The sequence below is a fragment of the Elaeis guineensis genome, chromosome 14 (assembly GCF_000442705.2).
Source record: "Elaeis guineensis isolate ETL-2024a chromosome 14, EG11, whole genome shotgun sequence".
NCBI lineage: Eukaryota > Viridiplantae > Streptophyta > Magnoliopsida > Arecales > Arecaceae > Elaeis > Elaeis guineensis.
Window position 1 is genome coordinate 54,077,007 of NC_026006.2, and position 26,410 is coordinate 54,103,416.

At 37.8% G+C, this 26,410-nt stretch overlaps 1 protein-coding gene across 4 annotated transcripts; it reads right to left on the reverse strand.

Annotated features, from left to right (window-relative positions):
* Nucleotides 1-1,906: 1,906 nt before the first annotated feature.
* Nucleotides 1,907-24,773, reverse strand: LOC105057619 (F-box protein At3g54460). 4 transcript variants are annotated; one of them, XM_073248436.1, is made up of 9 exons: nucleotides 23,830-24,772; nucleotides 16,270-18,912; nucleotides 15,977-16,190; nucleotides 15,614-15,892; nucleotides 15,458-15,517; nucleotides 15,250-15,380; nucleotides 14,819-14,933; nucleotides 4,288-4,437; nucleotides 1,907-2,239 (listed from the first exon to the last, which is right to left on the reverse strand). In XM_073248436.1, exons 1-8 carry the CDS (start codon nucleotides 24,384-24,386, stop codon nucleotides 4,291-4,293), a joined length of 4,146 nt encoding a protein of 1,381 aa, XP_073104537.1. In that variant the 5' UTR covers nucleotides 24,387-24,772; the 3' UTR covers nucleotides 1,907-2,239; nucleotides 4,288-4,290. The 4 variants fall into 4 exon arrangements, 3 of the variants coding, with proteins under 3 accessions (XP_073104537.1, XP_073104536.1, XP_073104538.1); XM_073248435.1 differs by having other exon boundaries at nucleotides 1,907-2,216; nucleotides 23,830-24,771; XR_012136736.1 differs by lacking the exon at nucleotides 1,907-2,239 and adding an exon at nucleotides 6,822-7,015 and having other exon boundaries at nucleotides 4,298-4,437; nucleotides 23,830-24,773.
* Between the last annotated feature and the right edge of the window lie 1,637 nt (nucleotides 24,774-26,410).

Below are 26,410 nucleotides of genomic sequence, written 5' to 3' on the forward strand. Positions count from 1 at the left end.
TATCTTGCCCATCTATTCCGACGCCACAAAATCAAGATAGTTGGATTTGTGATTTACATTCCATAGGTACTCAATAATATCTTGTGCAATTTTTTTCTTTGGATAAACCTTGCATAAACTTGAAGTTATGCAACAAATTAAATTTGCACAAGGAAATTATCACATTTAGCCCCGGGTAGAGAGATATTATATAATATTCTCTGAAGCCCCGGCAGGTTGCATGTCAGACTAGTTCATCTTTCACAAAGACACTTATCAGGCAAGCTTCAACTCGACAAATTCATATCTTGTAAATTCTTATGGCATGTGGCTTGCCAAGACTAGTTCATATTAAAATCCTATTTCAAGTTTCTCCTAGCTCATACCCTTTGCAGCGATTCTCCTACAATAAACTTTGACGATTGCCCGTATGCCAAATGCCAAGACTGGTTCATATTTGATGGAAACACTTCATGGTCAGTTTCAACTAGTTTTGGCGATTTGGATGCTTGACAAAAAATAGTCTCATAACTAGTTGAAACGAGTCCAGGGACGTGAGTACAGGCTTTATTTTTGCTCCAAGGATGTATTGGTTCGTGATCAGAATTGGAATGACCATATCCTGTTATATTTAGTTTATGACTAATATCGAAATTAAAATTGAAATAAAATTTAAACATTAAGAAAAAGCAGGAATTTAATTTTGGGAGATTGGGATATCTAATTTTTCCTTTGAAATCAAAACAAGAATGAGACTCCCCAATTAAACCACCGGAATTGGAGTCCTTTCAATGGTCCTTTCCATGAGATTGCCTTGTTCAACTTTTTTTTTTTTTTTTTCTATTATTTTTTTCTGAATTCCCTCGGGGATAATAACACACTCAATCACCGAGACTAGTTTTCAATATTACATGAAAAAATCTCTTTTCATGAGTTTCAACTAGTTTCGGCAAGCAGGATACCAGGATTAGGTCATATCTAATGGATAATTTTATGCCGAATTTCAACTAGTCTCAGCAGGCAGCATTCGACTAGTTTTGGCACACCTCATGGAAAAAATAGTTAATATTTTACAGAAATTATGTTATTGCACTTCGTAAATCCGAAAAAATTACCACAACCATTGCAGCTATCAAGTATAAATTGAAATTAATTGAACCGGATTTTGAGGTTAGAAGTTTACCGGGAAAGATGCCTTCCCTATCTAATCCTCTCTCCACTTCTACCTTCATCGGCTTTCTTTTTCTTAATTTGGCTATTTTGTTAGATTCTTAATTCCTTATTTAAAGAGGATCTGGTACGCTACATGCTCTTCGTGCAAAGCATGTTTTAATGCACCCAGATCCCATGACAGGTTTACTTGGCTGATCTTTTTTTTTTTTTTTAATGACTTTTTTTTTATGCAATTCCTAGGCTGATCTTGAGAGATAGGGAAGCAAAAGAAAAGAAAAATGCGTACCGATCACAAGAGAAGTCCATAGCGAATGGCTTAGAGCTATGATTTTGGTACTAATACATGCTGTGATCGTCGAGCATTCCCCCATGTCTTAATTTCTCTCGTATCATGTTGAGTTGGCAACATCCTTCGGGGCTGGTTCCCATAAGAAATTTTATTCAATCACATTTCTCCAAAGAAAAATTATAGCACATTCTCAGTTAATATCATGAGGCTCCAGTAAGTTCTTTGGAATACCATGGAACGAGGCTTGGAGCCTGGAAGCAAGAATCCGGTGTGACAGTGAACAGAGAAGACAATGGGCACCACAGAAACAAGCATCCCACTAGGAAGAAACACATAAACCTTATTCCCTGTCACCATACAATTCTGATACACATCGACCTGGCAAATTAGCTTGCACAGAGGCAGGTCTGCATTCTCTAGTTTGTATAAAGCAGTAATCTTTCACATCAGACATGTGGAGGGGACTTAAATCCAACCAATATGAGGTTCATGCAATATCCAAGGACTGTTGCTATGTACAAATAAAATAATTTGAAAACAATTTGTACAAATAAATGATACAAATGTGCAAAATGAAATTTCTGATTGCTGTTTTGACGCAGAACCTGACAAAAATATTCAGCTTGACAGAGCGACAAGGGAATGGAGAACAAGAATTCCTTGAATGTTCCAGCTTCTTATGGAATATATCCTGGCTGCAACACTTGGAAGGCACCTTTGTGAATAATTACAAAGAAAAACCAAACCAAGCAGGCAGCTGATTTCATAGGATAGCCTGCAATAACAAGTATCTGAAGGCTGTTGCATAACCAAAAAATAAAAAATAAAATAATAATAATGATGACGATGATAATAAAGACATAAAGATAGCATAGAATTAGATAAAGAGTAATTGCATCATCAAGGGCAGTGTGATGTGTAGAAACTTCAATGCTGCGTTCAATGTCCTCATAACTGAAGAAGATTAGAGCTTAACAATTTTCAGCCTTTCGGTCTTGTTCATAAGGTGTACAAAATTGGCTTTAAGCCACTAGTTAAATTAATTGATGATTGGAGCAGAGCAAGGTGCTTTAATCATTGATTGACAAATTTTGCATTGTGCTTTCATCGTTGTAAGCATGTAATTTCATAACAATACCGGAGAAATACTGAAGAAAATTTATTTTGAGAGGCATCTGATAGGATTTCACTGTTGATTTCAGCGATTTTTAATCATTTTATCATGAGTTTCATGGATTTGGAGTCAAATAGATCAGCTAAAAAAATTACATGGGTCAACATTTTTGCTTGATTCTCTATTAATATCAATGTGATTCCTTCAATCATCTTTTGGGATTGAGCAAGGAGGCCCAACCCCTTCCCTGTCAGTACTCTTAGAAGAGTGGTGGAGAATAGGCCTCCGAGTGGCTTTTCAACATAAAGAAATCAATCCCGCTAGTTTAATATGCAGATGACAGAAATATTCTTTGTAAATCATGTTTCATTATGCAGGTACGTCATGCTTGTCTTTCAATATTTGATTTGAACAAGGGCCAAAAGGAAAAGGCAGAAGGCAGGGTTCTTTTGATATCATGCAGGTAGGTGCTGGATGCATGACAAGACGGACGTGGCCTATGTGCGAAGGATTATGTAAAGTTGGAGAAGTTGGTGGCAATGCTCAATGTTGCCACATTCTGTTCGAAAGTTTAAGAAGCATGACTGGTAATTTGATGATCAAAGGACTCAGAAAAGGCTAGTATCTCCATTTCCATTTACTCATCTTTCATGATTTCAAGTTTGACAGTTAAACCAATTAGATGAGGTTATTTCTTTAGTGACATCAGGTGAACCTCCAGAGAATTTCTTTGGTTCTTTGAAATGAAGCTTGCCTAACAAATGCGCCGAGAAATTTAACACTTAGGCATTTAACTGTCTTCAATTTTTCTTTCTTGGTTAACTGTGGTCAATGTAAAGAAGCAAGGGAGTTGGTATGTAGAAATCTTTCAGATTTCAATCATGAGTCTGGCATGAAATGAGATTAAGCTGAGGGTGACGGAAGCAATTGAGTTGGATTTTAAGGAGTTGTTTGATATTCTTAGGCTTTGTTTCCCACATCTTGTCATGGTAAAAAGTGTTGAGCAACCAAGTATATATGCCTTGTTTAGTGTCCTCTATACAATAAATTCTTCTTTGGTAAGTTGAGTTAGAGTCAGGTTTTGAACTATCTTGATTCATCACCAGTGCCCGTAACCTGAATCAACTGTCAAAAGGAATGCAGAGTCAAAACTCCATGCCTCTTGTCCAGTTGAGATTTCCTTGATTTTGTCATGTTTAGCTTCTTGTCTTTCTCCATTTTCCTCCACCTTGATGTCCTAAATTCTGTATCTAAAGGTGGAGTGTCATGGGCCCATCTATCACTTTAATCATTTTCAAATGATGGAAGACAGTTTTGGCTTTAACCAGGGCTGTGAACAATGCAGTTTGCAGTTAAATGCGTTAAGTGGACACTTGAACAGCTGTGGTATCATACTGTTTAAGCGAAATCCATTCAAATGTTAAGAGATAAGTTAGTCCATCTAAACATCCATTTAAATGATTAAGTGGCCATTCATTCTGCTTAAACAGTAATTTACTTTGCTACCTCTAAAAGATGGTTTGGAACATGGATAGAGAATCAATGCATACAATGTTTAATGCATTTGATTATTGATGCAACAGAATATATGTTATGTAGCAGGATATGATTGAGAGATTATATCTCTCTGATTTATAAACATGCTTCTCCATGGTGTTGCAATGAATTGACAACATGGTATAGATTATGAATAACCAACAAATAAAGGTATGGCATGCAATATCATGAATACCTGTCATGCCTTAACATTTGTCCGTACAAAACTGAGTTCAGCCAAATAATTGCTTTCAGCAAAATCATGTAATGTACGATGACCTCGTGATCCCCCATGATCAGTTTTACTACTTTCTGCCCTCGGCATTCTTCTACATGCACTAGCATCCTGAAGTAACAAATGCAGTTAGTGATGTACGCTAGCAAATATTACACTATATTTCTGCCAAAATATTACACTAGCAAATTGTAGCTTCATACATATTTTTTCACCAGGGTGTTAAACATGTTAGAATAAATCACGGTTGTACGTTCTAAGATGAAGCCACAAAGGATAAAAATTTTAATGTTTTTTGAAAAAAAATGCATACAGAAAAAAAACTACTACATGTTTGTGGTCCTGCACATACTTCACATAAAAATTTATTTCTGAAAAAACCTGGAATAAACAAACTATCAAAAAAAAACATGAAGTCGGGTAAGGACCCGTAATCAAACAATGCTAATTGCAAATTTCATTTTTTGTTAATTTTCTTGGATGTTACATATATTGTTCTCAATCGCCTCAAAGGCATCTTTATCTGAAACCACAGACAAGCAAAGATACTCCACACTGCACTAAGGGAAATCATGTCACTTGGCAGATGGCACACTTGGCACAATAGTGATGGAAGACCAGAACATCCACAAAGCCAATAGATATGCAAATTACAACTGAATTGAGAACTATGTCTCCATTAGATGTGTAAAAAGGACCATGGAGCAAGTAAATATCCAATTATGGTGAATGCCATAATTCAAGACTGAATAGAAGATGAAATCAGAACAACGTGTTGGAGGGAATTTCCTTATGGTTATTGAATTGGAGTAAGAAGCTCTAGGTGCTACAATGCATTAAAAGATGATTTTCATCATCCAACAAATCCTGGAATTGTAGGATCAAGTCCCTCCAATTCTTACTTCTATTTCCCAACTTGTCATCCCCCCTGAATCAAACTCCTCAAGTTGTGTTTTCCACTCATGTTCGGAATATCATACTAATACTATAGCCAGGCAGCTAAAAATCTACTGTATTTAATCGGTATAAAGACCTAACAGCACTAGGAGTCATGTGAAAAAAAACGCACAAGTTTGGAGCTTGGCAATGTAAACCATAAATTTGGAGAAACAACCAGTATCCTCGAGTTACTAGGCTTGATAGGTCCAGGAACGGGGTGATGGTGGATGAAGAGAAAAACCAAGTTTCCTGTACAGGCAGCATTACAGACTGTGCAGAAATAAGATACTTCAACAAAATAAAATGTCTATCAATGATATATTCATATATCATCACTACTGGTGCATCGGTTTTGCATCTTTTAAAGGAATTTGAATCCTTGTGCAAGAAAATTCTGAACAAATGATATTTCCTGATACAGCAAGCAAATACTGTAAGACATCATTTGGAGCAAAAAGTTATAGATGAGTGTAAGATTCACTCTTGAGTTAATCCAGGATATGCTTAGTGGCTCTCTTGTCATGATGTTGTTCAATGAAAACATTGTAATTTGATGTGATGCAACAGCACTGAAGCAAAGTTTGGAACAGTAGAAAGAACTATTAAAGGTTAGGTTGAAGACTTGCTTATTGTGACAAAAAGAAGCAAATTGGCATTGTTGCTAATCCTATCCATCATGAGAAAACCAATCGCACGGATATTGATAATCATCGTTTTCATGAAAAATCTAAAGATTTTTAAAGATGCTACATTGACAGGGCAGAGAAACTAGCTAACATTTTCATGAAAGGATTTTTTAAATGATGGACATCCTAATTTCAAGGTGAAACTATGTTCCATCGATCACTACAAACATCTTATGGTACAGTAAAATTGTTTCATGACTAGTAGAACATGTATCAATGAGGCAAACAATATTTTATAATACAACTGTAAATTTGCACTATTAAATTTACAAAGGAGAAGGCAAGAGGGAATAGTTGGGATGTCATAGCCAATGTTGGATGGACACATATCAGAATCAGATTTGGACATGTATCCAAGTGTCTGACTCGGCAAGAGGGAAAAAGAGAGATACAGGGATACATAGGATAACATATATATCTTTAAAAAATATATATTTATACCTTTAAAATTATTTATTTAAACATAAAAAAGAAAATGTTGAAAAGATATAATTAGTTAAGATCTTTTAATATACATGTTTCTAATTTGAAATTCCCAATTAACTTAAGGATATTAGTAAAATAATATTTTGCAAAGTTATTGCAATACCTACATCCTTAACAAATCTCAAAAAAAGAACAACTACTCATTCCTAATATCAAATTAGAATATCAAACTCATTATTGGAAGAGTTCAACTCTTCCTATCTTTAAAAATGGCTACCAAAGAACTTATATGCATCCAAGCACCCGACATGTAAGCAACTCGGATAGATATGTGACACGGATATTTGGAGCTTATCCAAGCATCTGACATGTAACCAACTCAGATACACATATGACATGGATTTTTGGAGCTAGATGCGAGTGTCCAAGTAACAGTAGTCATACTTTGACCCTATTTCCCCCCATCATCTTCCTCTCCTTTATAGGAATGCCATCTCCCCCATCTGCCATGCATCTAGATAGCATACATGAAGCTCACATCTTGCAAGATTTTGGTAGGATTAATTGGATGCGCCTTAGCAGAGTGCGACAAGATAGTTGAGCAGATGTAGTATCCAAGGAAGAACATGTCTGGTCATCTACAAGTTTTTCAAAATAATATATTGATTATTGTGTGCAAAAGATTCAATAACCTGAGATTTATAGTAACATATGACATGGGCATCAGCAAAAAGGTAGCTAGTTTAGAAATCCACATACATTGCTTCATGGAGAGAAGCCACACTAATCTAATATAAGAGTAGTGTGCTTAACGAGCAGAAGAAAGTTGATTGGTACAGTAAGAAAACAAGTGGTTTTTATGGGACATATACTCCTTATTTGTACCAAGAATTAACTAAGATCCTGCTGTGCTATAAACCCCTGTTAATTCTAAAGGACGAAATTTGGTTTCCAAGGAGATTACCATCTAAAGAAGGATGGAAAAAGTTATAGCTTATTAGAAGAATAAAAGTATATCAAGGTTGGCAGTGATCTTTGCCTCATCTCATAAACTCATTATGAAGGAAAGGTGTAGTCAAGAATCTATAAGTTGTTTAATAAATGTATTAATGACTTCTGGATATGAAAATGGATGGAAGGAATTATCATGGTCGCCTTTCAAGAATTTACTGTCTAACTCTAACCTTTACCATTGCCATCCCAATATTCTTTTCACAAAGAATCTTTAGGAGCAGTTCTATTTTTAATAATGGTGATGTTCATCATTATAGCCTAGTGAACTGGCAGAAAGGTTTTTTAAGGGTGGATAACATAATTATAGGAAGATTCTTCTGAGATAGAGGGAGAAAAAAACACTTGGCCTGTAAAGGAGTTCAGTTTGAACTTTGAAGAATAGAAAATACTCCAATTTTGGCTCAACTAGGCAATGCTTCATTATGTCTCGACAGATCCATCCTTTATACCTAATGTAGAAAATCAACAAGCTTTTGGTATGGTCCTAAGAAACTAAAACATCAAGATATCTAACAAGAGAGGAGATCATGCAAAGACAATGGTTGATGTGCCCAGGCCTAAATAACTATCTTGTGTAGGTAAGAATAAAGGTTGAAGCATAAGAAAAAGAGAGAAAAAAAAAAGAAACCTTTGAAATCTGATTGATAAGAAAATCGCCACAATCAGATCACAAAGGGGTAGAACGCCACACTTAAGAAAAGAAAAATGTGAGTGATAAGTTCTAGGGTTTATAACTCGCCACTAACACACAGGGGTTAGATAAGAGAAATCAGCAACACTCATTTTCATTCATTGAAATCTGAATTAAATACATAGGTCGCCTCCCTTTATATAGATAAGAGAGAGAACATAAGACAAATTCAGTAAATGGAAGGAAATAACAGAATTTGACTATCACAGAAATGATGGTGGCTATATCTTGCTACAAAGGAAATGATAGTGGCCGTATCTTGCTACTATGGAAATGATGGTGGCTGGAGATCATGGTGAATTAGGAAGAACAAAATAACTTTGGCTGCATCTTGCTACTATGAAAATGATGGTGGCTGGAGATCATGGTGAATTAGGAAGAATAAAACAACCTTGATTGCGTCTTGCTACTATGAAAATGATGGTGGCTAGAGATCATGGTGAATTAGGAAGAACAAAACAAGCTTCTAAACTCAGTCTTTTTTTCAAGCAATAATTTCTTTCAAATTCCTGCCAAATCTGATTCGCACCACATCATGCTTCTACGCACGTGAGCAAAATCATCAATTTGGCTCTTGGATCCATATATGGCATGTGATCATCTCTTTCTTCATGATGGTGCACATCATTTCCCCTTTGTTGAGTAAGATTTGCCCTCAAATCCAAGTCTTCCCCATTATCCAAACTATCCTCCAAGTAAGAAAAAAGATCTCGAACATTGAATGTAGCAGACACATTGTAGTCACCAGGCAATTCAATCTTGTAAGCATTGCCATTCACTTTCTCAACAACTCGGAATAGACCATCAGCACGCGACATGAGCTTAGATTTTTTTTGGTTTGGAAATCATTCTTTGCGAAGATGTATCCAAACAAGATCACCTGGAGCAAAGCGAACTTGTTTTCTTCCTCTGTTGGCTGCCTTCTCATAAGCCGCATTCTTCCTCTCAATCTGCTCCTTGATGCTCTTATGCATGGACTTAACCAACTCAGCTTTCTTCTTCCCATCCATACAAACTCTTTCGCTGATTGGAAGTGGTGCCAAATCAAGTGGGGTGATAGGATTAAACCCATAAACCACTTCAAAAGGAGAATGCTTAGTAGTTCTATGAATACTACGATTGTAAGCAAACTCAACATAAGCCAAACACTCATCCCAATTCTTCATATTCTTGTTAACAACAGTGCAAAGCAAAGAAGAGAGGATACGATTTACCACTTCGATCTGACCATCGGTTTGCGGGTGGCAAGTCGTGCTGAAGAGCAATCTAGTACCAAGCTTCTTCTACAAGGTCTTCTAAAAGTAACTCAAGAACTTGACATCTCGATCAGACAATGCTCTTTGGTACACCATGCAGACGTACTATCTCTTTGAAAAATAATTCTGCAACATGTGAAGCATCATCGGTTCTGTGGCATGGCACGAAATGAGACATTTTTGAGAATCGATCCACAACCACCAGAACCGAATCCTTCCCCCTTTGTGTTCTCGACAGCCCAAGCACAAAATCCATACTCAAATCTATCCATGGTTGATCTGGTACAGATAGCGACATATACAACCCTTGTGAAGTCTCTTTGCTCTTCGCCTTCTTACAGGTAACGCATCTCTCAATGACGTGATGCACATCACGAATCATAGCGGGCCAATAAAAGTGCTCTTTCACCATCTCCAATGTTTTTTCTCTCCAAAATGACCCGCCAATCCGCCACCATGAGCTTCTCTCACCAAAAGCTCTCGAATGAAACTGTTAGGAATGCACAGCCGACCTGACTTAAACAAGTATCCGTCATGCCTGTAATAGCCATTTACAGCTCCTTTCTCGCACTCTTCATAAATATTTGTAAATTTTAGATCGTCCTTGTATCGATCTACAATCAACTTAAATCCCATTAGTTTAGCATTAAGTAATGAAATCAAAGCATACCTCCTGGAAAGTGCATCAGCCACGATATTGACATTCCCTTTTTTGTATTTGATCACATAAGGAAAGGTTTCCAAAAATTTCATCGACTTGGCATGTCTACGATTCAGCTTGCTTTATCCTTTCAAGTGCTTCAAAGACTCATGATCAGTATGGATGACGAACTCCTTTGGCAATAAATAATGTTGCCAAGTCTCCAAAGCCCGAATCAGAGCGTAGAACTCCTTGTCATAGACAGAGTAGCTCAAGCTTGCACCATTCAACTTCTCACTGAAATATGCTATGGGACGCCCTTCTTGCATCAGAACAACTCCAATGCCCACACCGAAGGCATCACATTCTACCCCAAAAGTCTTGAAAAAATCGGGTAGAGCTAGAATGGGTGCTGAACTCAACTTCACCTTGATCAACTCGAAGCTCCTTTGGGCTGCTTCAGTCCATTTGAATTCTCCTCCTTTCTTGATGCATTCAGTGATAGGAGCAAGAATAGTGCTGAAGTTCCTCACAATCCTCCGATAAAAGGATGCTAAGCCATGAAAACTCCTCACTTCAGATATATTAGTAGGAACAGGCCACTCCTTGATCGCTTTCACCTTTTCCTCATCAACTTCCACTCCATGTTGTGACACAACATAGCCAAGAAAGACTATGCGATCCTGACAAAAATGACACTTTTTGAGGTTGCCATATAGCTTCTCTTGTCGCAGAACCTCAAAAACACCCCTGAGGTGCTCCATATGCTCTTCCTGATTCCTGCTAAAAATTAGAATATCATCAAAATATACAACCACAAAATCACCAATAAACTTACGCAGTACATGATTCATCAAGCTCATGAATGTGCTAGGTGCATTGGACAAGCCAAATGGCATGACTGTCCACTCATACAATCCGAACTTGATCTTGAATGCGGTCTTCCATTCATCACCTTCCTTCATGCGAATTTGATGGTATCCGCTCCTAAGGTCTATTTTTGAGAAGACCTTAGCTCCATGCAACTCATCAAACATATCGTCCAGTCGCGGGATTGGATAGCGATATTTTATTGTGATCTTGTTTATCGCCCTACTATCCACGCACATCCGCATAGATCCATCCTTCTTTGGTACCAACAGAGCTGGTACTGAACATGGGCTCATAGACTCCCTCACATAACCCTTCTCCAAAAAATCCGCAACTTGCCGCTGCAACTCCTTGGCCTCCTCGGGATTGCATCTATAGGCTGGTCTATTTGGTAGGGCAAACCCTGGAATGAGATCAATCTGATGCTCGATCCCTCTGATTGGTGGCAATCCTTTTGATAACTCTTCCGGGAACACATCTGTAAATTCCTCCAAGATCTCCTTCATTTGCGGTGGTTGCGGTGGAAGGGAGAATTCTTCACTTGGAACCTGCTTAGCTACAAGAACAAAAATAATTTCATGGTTAGTCAAAACTCGCTTCACTTCCCCCTTGTTGGCAAATAGGTTCTCTTTCTTGCCCTTTTCAATCACAAGCTGATCCTTCTGGACCTGTTGCGGGCTAAGTGGTGCCAACACTATGTTCTTCCCATTCTTGACAAATGAATAGGTATTTTTGAAGCCGTCATGAATAGCTCTCCGATCGTACTGCCAAGGCCTTCCCAAAAGAAGATGACTGGCTTTCATAGGAACCACATCACAAACAACCTCATCTTTGTAGGACTTGCCAATAGAGAAAGGTACTACAACCTATTTTGTAACCTTCATATCACCATCGTCAGTAAGCCATTGCAATCTATAGAGACGGGGATGCTTCATAGTCACCAGATTAAGTTTTTCCACCAAAATAATAGAAGCCACATTGGTACAGCTACCCCCATCAATGATAACACAACATACCTTATCATGGATGGTGTACCTGGTATGGAAGATATTTTCGCACTGCTCATCATCCACTTTGGCTTGTAGGTTCAGGTTGCGACGAATAACCAACAGCTCTCCTTCATCTGTAAACTTCACATAATCTTCTTTTACCTCTTCCAAAATAGCCTCATCTTCACTTTCAATTTCTTCTTGTGACTCCCGAATGAACATCACCCTCTTGTTTGGACATTCAGAGGCTATATGACCGTAACCAAGATACTTGAAATACTTGATATCTCGACTTCGTCTGGGAGGTTGTGAATTCTCCACCTTCTCTTTTTCTTTGGCCGCATCTGTGACTTGTTTGCTAGAATCATCTTTTTTAACTTGTTTTGGAACCGCCTTAGGGACGGACCATGGTGATAAGGAAGACGAGTTGGTAGTCTTACTTGGCTTACTTGCACCACGCTTGCGCTGTCTCTCCACCTTAACAGCAAGTTTGATCACATCGTCAAGGAACACATAAGATTGCAACTCCACCGTATCAGCAATCTCCTTATTCAAGCCTCCTAAGAACCTTGCAATGGTCTGTTCTTGAGGTTCTCGCAAATCGTATCTCATCATCAGCATCTCAAATTCTTTGACATAATCCTCAACACACATCCCCCATTGTCTCAAGCTTTGTAACTTGATGTATAGCTCCTGCTTATAATATTGAGGGACAAATTGCTTCTCCATGATCCGTTTCATAAGCCTCCAGTTCCGGATCTCCTCTTCTCCATCCCTCCTACACTGAGCTTTCACATTCTCCCACCAAAGATTAGCATAATCAGTGAATTCAAGGGTAGCAAGTTTATATTTTTTTTACCTCAGAATAGTCTTGACATTCAAAGACCTCCACACGTTGCACTCATTTCAGATATTCTTCGGGTGAGCTGGTTCCTTTAAAGGATGGGATCCTCATCTTAATATTGTCTCTCGAACTCCTTTGCTGCCGCCTTTGCCATGGGTGTTCCTCCACACCATCATCATCTCCGGATTCGTCATACTCCTCTTCATCATCGCGATCAACTCGTCGTGATGCTGGATGGCCATGCCGCTGTGGTGGTGGAGAAAGTATTGCCAACCGCTCAAACGCTTGTGTTAGGCGATTGAGTTGCTCCATCATCTCTTCTTGACGCCGCTGGAGCTCCATAATCTGAGCTTGTTCCAGACTTATGCCTCTAGGAATGACAGGGGCCTCGTCTCCTCCAGACATGATTTGGATGTCAAACACTCCCTCAGACTCTGATACCAAACTGATGTGCCCAGACCTAAATAACTATCTTGTGTAGGTAAGAATAAAGGTTGGAGCACAAGAAAAAGAGAAAAAAAAAGAAACCTTTAAAATCTAATTGATAAAAAAATTGCCACAATCAGATCACAAAGGGGTAGAACGCCACACTCAAGAAAAGAAGAATGTGAGTGATAAGTTCTAGGGTTTATAACTCGCCACTGACACACAGGAGTTAGATAAGAGAAATCAGCAACACTCATTTTTATTCATTGAAATCTGAATTGAATACATAGGTTGCCTTCCTTTATATAGATAAGAGAGGGAACATAAGACAAATTCAGTAAATGGAAGGAAATAACAGAATTTGACTATCATAGAAATGATGGTGGCTATATCTTGCTACAAAGGAAATGATAGTGGCCGTATTTTGCTACTATAGAAATGATGGTGGCCGGAGATCATGGTGAATTAGGAAGAAAAAAATAACTTTGGCTGCATCTTGCTACTATGAAAATGATGGTGGCTGGAGATCATGGTGAATTAGGAAGAACAAAACAACCTTGATTGCGTCTTGCTACTATGAAAATGATGGTGGCTGGAGATCATGGTGAATTAGGAAGAACAAAACAAGCTTCTAAACTCGACCCTTTTTCCAAGCAATAATTTCTTTCAAATTCCTGCCAAATTTGATTCGCACCACATCATGCTTCTACGCACGTGAGCAAAATCATCAATTTGGCTCTTGGATCCATATATAGCATGTGATCATCTATTTCTTCATGATGGTGCACATCAATGATCAAATTCACAAATGGCATGGTTGAAAAAGATGGCAACGACCACCTTTTTCATGATGTTACTTCACAAATAGATGCTTCATTGAAAAAAAAGGGCCTTGAGCAGATGACACCTTTTTCATTTGTTAAGCCCAAATTGAACTGCAAACTTATGGGTGACTGACTTGGAGGAGAGATACTAGATGCAGTATGGCTAGAGAAGAAGCCCTCGAGGGCTAAAGGGCTGCATTTCTTTTTTCCTCTACATGCCATGAAGCAAAGACAACATCAAGGGATTTATGAAGGAATAAGGAGACATCTTATGATGATGATCCAACATGTGACAGATTGTCCTATTGATTTACTGAAAACAAATATGCTTGTGGACTCAAAAATGGCCTTTACACCCTCTTGCGACTTGAAGGTATTTATTATTTGGTTGCTTCATTTTCCTCCACATTAGCATACACTAGCATGGTAGATATCTTTTCTCCAGAAACATATCAGTGCTTGGCTGCTAGCATAGAGTAAGAGTACTACTGTACTAGTATCTCAAATATTATAAATAGGTTAAAAAAACAAAAAGAAAGGATTTGGCTTGGGGTCTTTTGCATTGGTTGTATCTGGTTTATTGCATTTCTCATTTCATTCAATTCTCCAGAAATATAACCACTTTCTGTCGCCAATCCGAAAATTAACCTCATAATCAGTTGATCTAAGAGCATGTTGATCCACTTATGCTTTTTCATAAGCCAAATGAGAAGCAGAATGGATTATCGTATCATCCAATTATAAGGCATGATAAAGAGCACAGCTTTAGGGATATTTCCATCAAAGCAGACTAGCAATAATATCAATATACAGTTTTCTATACTCAAAACTAACCAAATTTCTGTAACAGGAAAATGGCCTCAAATAGAAAGAGAATCTGTGATCACCTGCAAAAATTTCAGCATTTGCTCTTCAATGGTACCACGCATTGCCAAAGTTTCAACATAAATTGGACGAGTAGCACCCATGCGATGAGCACGACTAATCACTTGTTCCTCCATGCTGATTCAATATAATAAATTCAAATTATTGGTCAAACGATGCACAGGTGTGTGATGAAAAACTGGACAATGATGGGTCACAGAAAAAGAAGAATATGAGAATGAATGTTCCAGCAGAATAATGTCTACTTATTGGATGTTAAATGTAGTTGCTTCCCCTTAACGAAATGCTAGAGTAGGGCAGGGATCTGCCACTAAAAGCATGGAAGAATAAGATTAGAACTGTTGATAAATGACATTAGGTTAATCACAATTTTCTTTTCATGCATGTTCAAACCTCAAAGGTTTTCAATTTGTTTATATAAAAAAGGCATTACCTCCTGTCCCAGATGGGTTCCATTAAAAATACATGTGTAACGAAACTCAAATCAAGGCCTAATGCTGCACTTCCATCCATTAGTAAAGCCATGCAATTTGGATCTTGTTGAAAAATCAATAACGACTTCATCTGCACAGAACAGGAGGGATTAAGCTGATCAAACTATAGAAGGATAGAGGGGGAAAAAACATTTCATAAAGGCATACCTTGTTGCATGAATGCATCGGACTGTACATTCCAGCATATCTGATGCCAGCAATTGCCAGCTACAAAAAATAATATAATAATAATACATAGGAAACTTTCATTCTTACAAGACAAAGTATATGATATATAAACAAATTATATTCAGTTATGATTACCTGCTGCTCAATGACATGTATATGCTCAAGAAATTGAGAAAATATTATAACTTTCTCAGGTAACATATTACAAGATTCGCCATATGGCCTTGTAGCAGTCTCCTGATATGTGAACACACTGCAAGGGCTCTTTTGAGAATTTATGAATGTCTTTCTATCATCCTTTTCATCTAAACAGTAGCCTATTTTTATATTAGATTCCTGTAAAACCTTTAAGCATTCTATCAAGTATGCAACTTTGCTACTTGATGTTGATTGCCAATCTGGATCCCAGGCATCCTGCATAAAAGCATAAAAACATGAGGAAAAAAAAAGGTGATGGAAGGGGGAGATGGAAAGGTATTATGTCACAAGATGACATGCCTGCTTATATGAAGGTTGCAACTCAATAAGATCTTTAGGCACAGGCCACTTAGGATTTGGATTTTCTGGGCGTGTTAATATTTCTGGAGACTGCATCTCATAAGGGTTGTCACAGCCAGGAAAAGTGCACTTCTCACTGTCCAGAGCTACACAATCAAGGCACAGTAAATGCCTACATGGGGTGATAACAGGTAAACGGCACCAATCTTTGCACCTAATAACAGCATCCATAAGAGTACTATCTTGAAACATGAATAATAGATAGAATGAGAAATTTAAAATGCATTAATTACCTTAAACAATAACATCCATTCAGAAGAGAAAATTTGATGAGCACATATTCTTCTGAAAGAGGATCAAGACCTTGTTGTGCCAGAATATCCATTGTTTCCTGGATATCCTGACCAGCATCTGTTACTTTAATATGCCCAGCCACACAACAAGACAATCTAACATTCATAATTGTGGTGCCCCGAAACTTCCATTGTTTCGGGTTCAAAAGTGATTCAACATGAGAAGGATCATTCCAATCAGCCATCAAGATATTTCTTCTGACTGTAGCAACCAGTTCATTGTAACTCCTTGCATGCTCCTCAGTAAAATGTAAAAAAGTTACTTTTTTAATGCAAGGGGGAATATTTTTCAGATCTATTTTTCTTGCACTAATCATCGTTCTTTGAAGCAGCTGTAGAAGACGCAATCGCCCCTCCTCCATTTGCGACTCAAAAGGCCTAAGTATGCCAGCCTCCCATGATTCCTGGTTTTGTCCATAAGCTTCTTCATGAAGAAATTTGAGCATGGGTTGGAGATGAGCCACTTGACTATTTGGTGTATTTGGTGTTGGTGTACCAGTTAAAATCCAACGATTTGAAGCAGCCAGAGAGATAGCCATCTGCAATTTATTTGTCAAGCTGAGACTTGAGCCAAGAGTGTGTCCTTCATCTACAATTACCCTAAGCCAGTGAACTTGCATTAATACGCTCCTCTTGCGTGGGCCCCATTCAGCACTTAACCGGTTAAAGGTGGTTATCACAATGTCATAATCCCATGCAAGATTGTGAGCACATGGCTTTTTATTGTCGGCCCAGACATATACTCTGAGCTGCCCATCACGGACATGTTTCTGAATTTGGGTTTTCCAGTGATCAACTAAATTTGAAGGGACAACAATCAGGGTTGCACTGGACAAATACAACCTAAATAAGTCCAATGGTTTGGTGAGAGCAATTCTAAGTGCAGTCAAATCAAATGCCAAGTTGTCAAGCTTGGATGGATAATACCACCTACTTACATATCTTTCAACCCTTCTTACAAGACCAAATGCTTGAAATATCTTGTGAAATCCACAGGAATCTCTATCTGAAGCCATTCGAGAATCTATTACTGGAAGTGTCAAGCCAACTGTTTCCATCTCTATGAGTTTGTTATCTGAAAGACTGGCCAACCAAGTTAATGCTTTCCTTGTTTCCGAGTTCAACAATGTAAAATTCTCCTTTAGTACACTAGTGAAAAAGGATATATTTTGCTCTTTCCCTTGTAAGGTTCCTTTTGTATAAAATCCAGGCAGATTTGTTATTCTCCTTTTGTAGTCCCAAGATTCCTCTGGAGCAGCACAATTCTGGTGTAAAGGATCATTATTCATGCTACAAAACCATGCTGCTGTAGCATCAAGTGTAGTTCTCTCTGATAGCTTCCGCCACTTTCTACAAGCATCGCACTGGACCCAGGTCTCACTAGAATCAGAGCCAGCATTATCTTTCCTAGGCTCCTTGTGACTGTTGCACGATCTGGGCATGACAATGTCCTTTGCAAAGTGATCTAATTTTGGGACTCTTGGAATGTTTGTGCTGTCAACAACATTTTCTGTAGCCTTTCTTTTCTTGTTACAGCCTGAAATTTCTCCATACGTGTCCAGAAGATTTCTCTGCACATGACTCAGGCTTCTGGTGCATCTAAGAACACGTGTTACCGGCCTTGAGTGTGTGTCCGTGCAAGATGAAATGCCTGGTTTCCCACAGGAAGAAGCTGCCAGGCCCGCAGACTGTTCAGGGCCCACTGATCTGCCTCTCTTTCGTAAGGAAGATTTAGACATCTCAATGGAACTAAATCCCAGTGATGGCATACTAGAACAGACCTTCCCCCTTCGCAAATTCTGCCCCAAAAGTCTTTTCCACATTGACAAAAAGTTGCCAGGCGCAACATTATTAGCACTAACTTCATAATAGCCACATCTTTGGTCAGAATCATGCATGCACCATATTACATCTACTCCATGTGGTGGGTCAGCCAAAGTTCCATGTGTTTTCAGAATAAGAGATAGTGCAGTTACTGTCTTCCCCAATCCAGGTTCATCACAAAACATTCCTCCACGGAAATCATTTATCATAGGCGCCATTCCAGTGGATATTTCACCAGTAACAATGTTTATGTAAAGAGAAAATCCATCCTCTGTAGAAAAATGCATATATAAAGGATGTGCTAGAGTCTCACCATTTCGCTCACGTTTCAACATCCACTCAATTGCTGCCTCCTGATGGGGAAAAAGTTTATGTTTCATACAAGGCATGATAGATGTAGCCAATGACCTCAAATGACGACATGTGGCTGAAACCCTAACAAGGTCCTTTGAGCAAAGCTGAGTTAACACATTAGTCAACAAATCATCAGCTATCTCCCAGATACCACGATGTAATGATGCATCTTCAGGCTTTATTCTAGTAGCCTGCATCTTCTTTTCCTTCGCTACACTAGGTAGGCTCTTAAAGATTTCATAAAGATCAAATAACCTTTTATTGCCAGAATCAGATGAGCTACAATGCATCTCACATCCAAGGACATGGCAATCAGTACAGCTCCAAATATGTTTATCATCTGCATGTGAATGCTCAGTCTTCCAATCAAAAGAAAGCATCGAATTTCTGATTTCCCAGTTGCAACTGTAAACTTGTTCACGTTAGCAGGGCAGCTAAATAACTTGAGTTTTCACAAGAATTCTCAAAAAGCAGAATAAAAAGCACCACATCAATCAATCAAAAATTCAACATTATAACCAATTTCATTAAGCACTGCAATCAGTGACCCTATGATAAGCATTTAATGTCACAGAGAAGACCCCCATCTGGAGCTAGAGGAAACAGCAGCATGTAAGTGCTCATGATGCTTCCAGCATAGTGTATGAACAAGCTTAAGACTAAACCCACAAAATGATGGGACTTTAGTATTAAAGGAGATACACAAAGATGATTTATGAATAGAGTCCCTTCTATGATCAGATGCACAAATTTGTAACGCTCTCCCTCTAAATAGTGCTACGAGAGAAACAGAGTGATTGCAATGATAAAAGTAGGAGACTATTTATTAATTCCCACTAATAATAAAAAGGGCAGCACGAAATAATGTTAATTGGAGTCAACAGACACACACTCAAAAAATGAAAGAAAGAAAGAAATATGACATAAATTATATTTCAAAACAATAGCATTCAAAAAAGAAAATAATTAAAATATTCATTAAAATTATATGACTTGTACTAGACAATTAAAATTTGATTTGCAATATTTATGTAGTAGCATTCTGGCCAAAAATGGATATTACTCAATTTTTCTGTTATGGCACTGCTCATTATTCTTTGCAAAATCACAATAACCTGAACATGATATCTGATGACAACATATACAAGGAATGAGCACCCTGAAGTGTGCTATGCTTATTCTATATATTCCTACACTATGAAGTGTGCTATGCTTATTATATATATTCCTACACTATGGAGCATATAAATTCATTTGTTGAATCACTTGTACATATACACTATTACACTTGGTAAATCTTTAGTATATTCGTTATTTACATGCCCCTCCAAAATTGTACAATGAATTCTAGGTTTACTTTGTGGTGTTAATATGCAAAAATAGTCACATAATGTTAGTTTATCTAGTTGATCACTTAAAAGGCAGTTGTTAAGGACATCTAAGGATGATTTATCATGAAAATTTGAGATTCATATGTTAAAAATCAAAATTATAAATTTATTGTTAGAGTAGGGTATTGCCCAAAGAGCAATTTCTATACAAATTTGAACATTGGTTGGAATATAGCATAGAGATTTCATCTGCATGATCACTACAAAGCATTGTGTATGAATCATAGATCAGCCTTAGAGCCAAAACAGAATCCACAAGTGTTCCTGGGAAATTATCCAAGTCATTCGAATGTTTAACACAAGGAGGATTGGATATTCTAAACATTCCTAAGCTGTTGAAGTGTACAGTAATTACCTGGAGTCCCTCCACCAAGATAGTGACCTAGCAGTGATGCTCAAGTGTAAAATCATATTGAATGGTCAACACTCGTAATCTACCTAAAAAATCATTATCAAGATTGAGGTATGAACCAGGTATACAGCTTGTACATGGTCCCATGACCTGAAGGACGGTACTTGGACCCAAATCCGTGTATTCACCATGATACCCTAAATTATACCCTTGATAGAAAATATACCAGGTTACTGGGGTTAGATGCGAGTGAGGGTCAGGCTGTCCAACAAGGAACCATCATATTGTATTGTGTTCATATTAGCATAGAGACATATTCAAACACAAGTCTTGGAGTCCTAGCAGCTACCTATGTTTCTGAAATTTGATTTGTCAAAATCATTACAGTTAATAATTAATTATTTTACAAAAGGTCTCGCATGAACAATTTTATTTAAATGTGTCTAACATGATCCAAGATCCTAATAGACCACAACATAGTATCTCTAAGGGTTTGACAGTGCCAATGCTCATGCAAGGACACAAAAATGATGAGGAACTGAATTGCACCATCTACCTGATGCAGTAACAGGGAGACTGTCGGTTTCATCCTAGCTCTATAGGGGTTTGGTAATGCATATGGGCACCATATCTCCATGCACAGGCATGTTACTAATTTTGTATATAGCACACTTAAAGAGGCATGTTTTGGTGATGCAAGAAACCTGAGTTGACCTATCCCATTAGGCTAGGTTTATGGTAAACCATGCCAAGCTCAGGACCATCTATGGCCCAACCCAGCTTGCATAATCGACATCTCTAATCAAGGAAGCATCTGTATGATCCAACTATTCAATGATTTTCATCAAAATTCAATAGTATCATTCCTTGCCAATTTTACAAATCCATCATTTCTATACCATTCAAAGTGTGATAGAATGCCCTGTGAAGGCTGGTCAAGGTACAGTGGTGCACTAAAGCCACCATATAATAGTTGTCACAAGAAAATCATAATTTAAAAAACTGAACATGCATATAAACATCATGAACATATCTGTAACAAGATCTGCCTAGTGAAAGTAGATGATGTAGCAATAGGTGAGCGAGTAGTTTTGGATTAGTTGAGTTTTGAGCTAGGATTGCCAAATAGGTCGGGCGAACCCAAATGGACCGAAAACCCAGTCCAAGAAAATACAGGCTCAAGTTCAAGTTTTAGGCCTGCAGCACAAGCTTAGGTCTGGAAATGTAGGCCCGAAGAACTTTCAAGCCATGCCTGAGCTAAAAATTTGGTAAAGAAATAATACAAAGGGCTCGTTCTAAGCAATTGGCCCCATGAAAGCATATGCTGAGTCAAGTCAAGCTCCAGCCTAATACTCATGGGCCAAATGAGGGCCTAGCTAGGCTCGAGCCTGAGGTTTAAACCTGAGCGGGCCTATGCCTGATCCAACAGATTGGCAACCATATTTTTAGCTTATAATTTAACATGAGAATTTTTTTTCACTATTTTCTAATATAATTATAAGCATAGCTTCCTACATGCATAACTTGATTTTCTCAAATTCATTTCATTTACATTACATACATCTTTTCAGAGTCCCCATATGAATGCGAAACATCCAATCAAGTGTTTGAGTATGCTAAAGAAATATAATTTGATGATTTTGCCAGAAAGTTGTGTTCGTAGGTTGAGGAAAACAATTTTCATATTCTTCTTTTTTCTAGAAGGGCTCAGATTAATAAATGAAATAAGTTATTCAGTTGAACTCTTGGGATCTTAGGATTAGTTTATTATGATCTACAAGGCCAACCACAGGATGGAGAATTGTTTTTAAAAAATAGAACAATCCCTAGCTTCTCTCTCTTCACTCTCTTTCTCTTCTTTATTTCCTCTTATCTTCTTGTGGATACTTTAAATGAATCTTTTTATTCAGTTTCCTACATAGATCTGATCTCAAACTTTCAGATTGCAACAGATATAGCAAACCTGAACTTAAACTCAGATTGGACAAAAAAACAAATTCAATCACCTCAATCTTTTTCTACATTAGCAATCACCTTTTTTCTAAGGGAAAGAGAATATGAGCTAATAATATCATTCTTATTCTAAACATTAAACAAGGATTACAAAAAATGCTTTGCTTATAATCTTTGGCCAATTATTTAGGTCCCATTCAATTTCTTATAAATAACTAAATTCTCAATTATATCTAGGTCTCTTTGATAATATTTAGTGAAATGGTGTAAGGCACATCATCCAAAAGAAAGAAGAAAAATTAAGAATATCTGAAATTTGGTGGCCAGCCACTTAATCCCCCTCACCTTCATGTGAAGTAATTGCAACCCCCAAAAACTCTTCTAAAAATCTGCCACTCCACTTTTTATTGTATAAATCTAACAATAACCATCAATCCCTGTCCCAAGTTCCAACTATTTGGGGTTGACAAACTTTAAGAAAAGCTAAACAGCATAAACAAGAAGACAAACATAACACATTATAGTCTGTGTTATATAAAAACAGGAAAACCAAACAAAAATCAAACATATATAAAAAAGTAAGATAGCAAAAACTATGCATCATCTTGAGGTCCACAGTCTTGGTATCGAGTATCATACCAGTAAGTTACCAATTCACTGCGGTACGACATGCAGCCCATATTGAAACAGCTTTCTAAATATTTTTCTCACTTTTTTATCTCGATACACCTTGGTATAGTTGGTACACTTCAATACGGAGTGGTACACCCCTTGGTATGTTTTGTGCACCCCAGTACATCTCGTACAGGGTGGTACAGGGTCTATACCAATCCAAATGAGTTTCATACCGGTTTCGACTGGGTACAATATTGTATGTCCCAAATCAGGCCGTCCGAGATGATACAACAGTATCACACCTTTGGCTCCAACAAAAGTTCATAAAGTATCATTACAACTCCTAGCAGTTAACCATATGTAAATTCTAAGCAAGCCAATTATATGGACCGACGGTAATATAATGGAAAGCTTATAAAAGATAATTACATAGAGCAATAGTTTGTTGATTACTCATCAAGGTTCATGAAACCATTCTTATTGGTTACAAATAAAAGTCTTGTAACCCGCCACAAAGAAGATTCCAAGAATAGCTCCATACTACATATATTGCAGAACCATCTCATCAGCCTTAGGCATAATACTAACGGTTTAGCAGTTAGCAAAATCTTGCAAACTAATTAACCAGACTATGCTCACGATTGGAGCGAATTAAAATCATCAAATGCAGCTGGAATGACTTCCTCAAGCCTTTCAGAGAAAAGGTTGTCCAAGAAGACCAGATCCCAGCCCACAGAAACTCAGCAACAACCGCAAATGCAGGCCGTACTTACACTAATTAAATTAAAGAAGTCCCACCACATCTTCACCTTCTCACATATGCTCGCATAAACCATCATCCTTGCGTATGCGTAAAGTCTTGATAAAAAAAGGAACCGACGGCTACAGTAGCTTCTTAAGCAACCAAAGTTTTAAAAATAACGGTTGAATTTCCAAATTTTTAGCAAAATTAAATCTTTTAGCAATTAAAGATTAGAACTGAATCAGGAAGATGGGAAAAATCAGCCATACCGCACATGCTTGAACAAAGAAGCAGCCAGTGCCCTCGACCTTGGGAATTGCCAACCAGACCACACCTCTATGGGCAAATAGATATCGATCAGCACCACCGCCCTCGCTTCCTCATCCCCTCGAACCGAAACCCTAACAACCCTGGCCTCAATCTCCAAGCACTTGTGAGCCGTCAGCGCGTGCAGCTGGTGTACCACACTCATGCTCCCGTTCACGAGCACCACCCCCCTCCTCCTCCTCCTCCTCCTCTTCGAATTCGAGGGCGAGGTCCCTACACCACCACCGAAGCCCCCAATCTTCGCCTTATCTGGCGCCAAAAACTCGGTCTCTTCAGTCTCTGCCTTCACATTGCTTTCTTGGAGGGCCAGCAGCAAGAGTCCATCTTGGGATCGGAAGCCGACAACGGCTCCATCGCTGAAGAGGAAGCAGGGCGTGCCGGGGGCTAGGGTTGGGGGAGGGGGCGCCGGGTCTCCGCGGGGCTCCTGGGGGGAGTTCACGGAGACGACGACGGGGAGGAAACCGCAGAGCTTGTGGTGGTTCAAGTGGTCGTCCTCCATTAGAGGAGCTCCCCAGGGTACCGAATGGGGATTAGGGTTTTGGAAGAGGGTTAGGGTTTGGAGACCATGGGAGGAGGGAAGCAAGTATGGTGCGAGAATTTGAGGGCGATTTGGGAAGGGACGGAGAAGAAGGAAGAGAGGAAGGGAACGACAGGTGAAAAAAATTAAAAAAAAAAATGATGACGAACAGGCGAGGGGGAGGTAAAAGGAATTACAGAGCTAGAATCGAATCTAAAAGACGCAGGCGCAAATCCCGAGGGATGATGTCGCGACCACAGCCCACCGTATCGCGGAAGAGCCCCTGCGGCGCGCGGGTTGCGCCGGGTCCGGATGTTTGTTAGGTGTTAACGCTCGCGCTTGTGCTGGAGTGCTTCTCCGTACCTAGCGTTCCTTCTGGCGACGCCAGCCTCGATCTGTGTAGTGTGAGCCAAAAGCCCGGTTACTTAAGGCCGGTTGGGGTATATCAGATTATAAAATAATAAAAATATTTTTTATTATATTTGATAAATAAAAAAATTATTTTAAAAAATAAAATTTATAAAAAATTACTATATTTGATTAAAAATAAATATATATAAAAATATGATCAAATTTATAAATATATTTATTAATATAAAATATTTTTTTAATATTAAAATTATATTATGATATTTAATTAATTTTTATATAATGATCATAATCATATAATCTTTTACACAATGTCACCTTCATCTTAATTATTTTATAAAAACTGTTCATTGAATGAATTTAAAAAAATATCAAAATAAATTCAATAAATATATATGCAGTTTTATTAGAGATATTTTTATCAAGTATAGATTATCATCACTTGAAAACTTACCAAATGCCAACATTCTATCATATTTGTTTTACCTTCTCTTCCTGAAAAATAAACAGAGGACTCATCAATTTTTTTATCATCTCTATCTTCAAAATTTTATACCAAACATGGTAATCTAAAATAGAATTTAATTTTTCATACCAGGTAATCCCCAACCAAATGGATGTTTATATATAGCGGTGCAAATAGATCGAGTTGGATCGGATCATGAGTAATCTCAATCCGATCTAATTTTTGATTGAATTCTAATGTCGAATCCGAATCCAATTTAATAAAAAGTCTAGTTAAACTGGGTTGGATCAGATTCATGGTCAAAATTTTCAATCAATAGGACATTCGGGTCGAATTAAGTCAATGTATAATCTGATTCTAATCCAAAAAATTGAGTCAAGATCAAGATTAGATGAAACGAAGCCAACTATACTTTAATTACTATATAACCAATTACTATTAACCATATAAAATATATAATAAATAATAAAATAAAAAATAAATTTAAATCTATCTTTATGTTAAAGATATTTCTTATATAAATTTTAAATCATAATACAGAGGATCAAACAAGTTCGGATCTGATGGAGTCAAGTCTAAATTTACTAAACTCAGATCCGATCTGCAAAATATAATGGTTTCAATTTAAAAATCCGATCCACTTTTATGGATCTCTTAAAATAAATTGAATCGGATCTAAATAGATCAAGCCAGATCGGGACATGAATGGACCCAACCAATTTACAATCCTATTTATATCCTAGTGCGTGACGAATGTCACTATGCACATAGAAGATGTGGGTGCATATAGTTGGTGATAGATAGTGTCGATAAGTTTTACCAAGGAATTAACCCAAAGAAAAAAAAGCATTACGTAGTTACGGTCCTAAGAACTAGATACCCCGGATCCTAAGTTATAAAAGAAGCAAATTAGGGAGGGATCTAATCGATGGCGTGTTTTTATACAAAGCAATTATTCAAAGATTCGAACCCATGCCTTTGTGCTTTGTCGACCCAAGCAACGGCTTCTTAGGGGAATAAAACATGGAGCAAAAGCTAAACAAACATATCTTTACCAAAAAAACAAAAAACAAAAAGTTGATCAAACAAATGAGATGGGTAGCTTCGAGCTCTTGTTTCTATTTTTTGGTTAAAATGAACACCTCCAGCTCTGAATAGAGATTTTGACCAT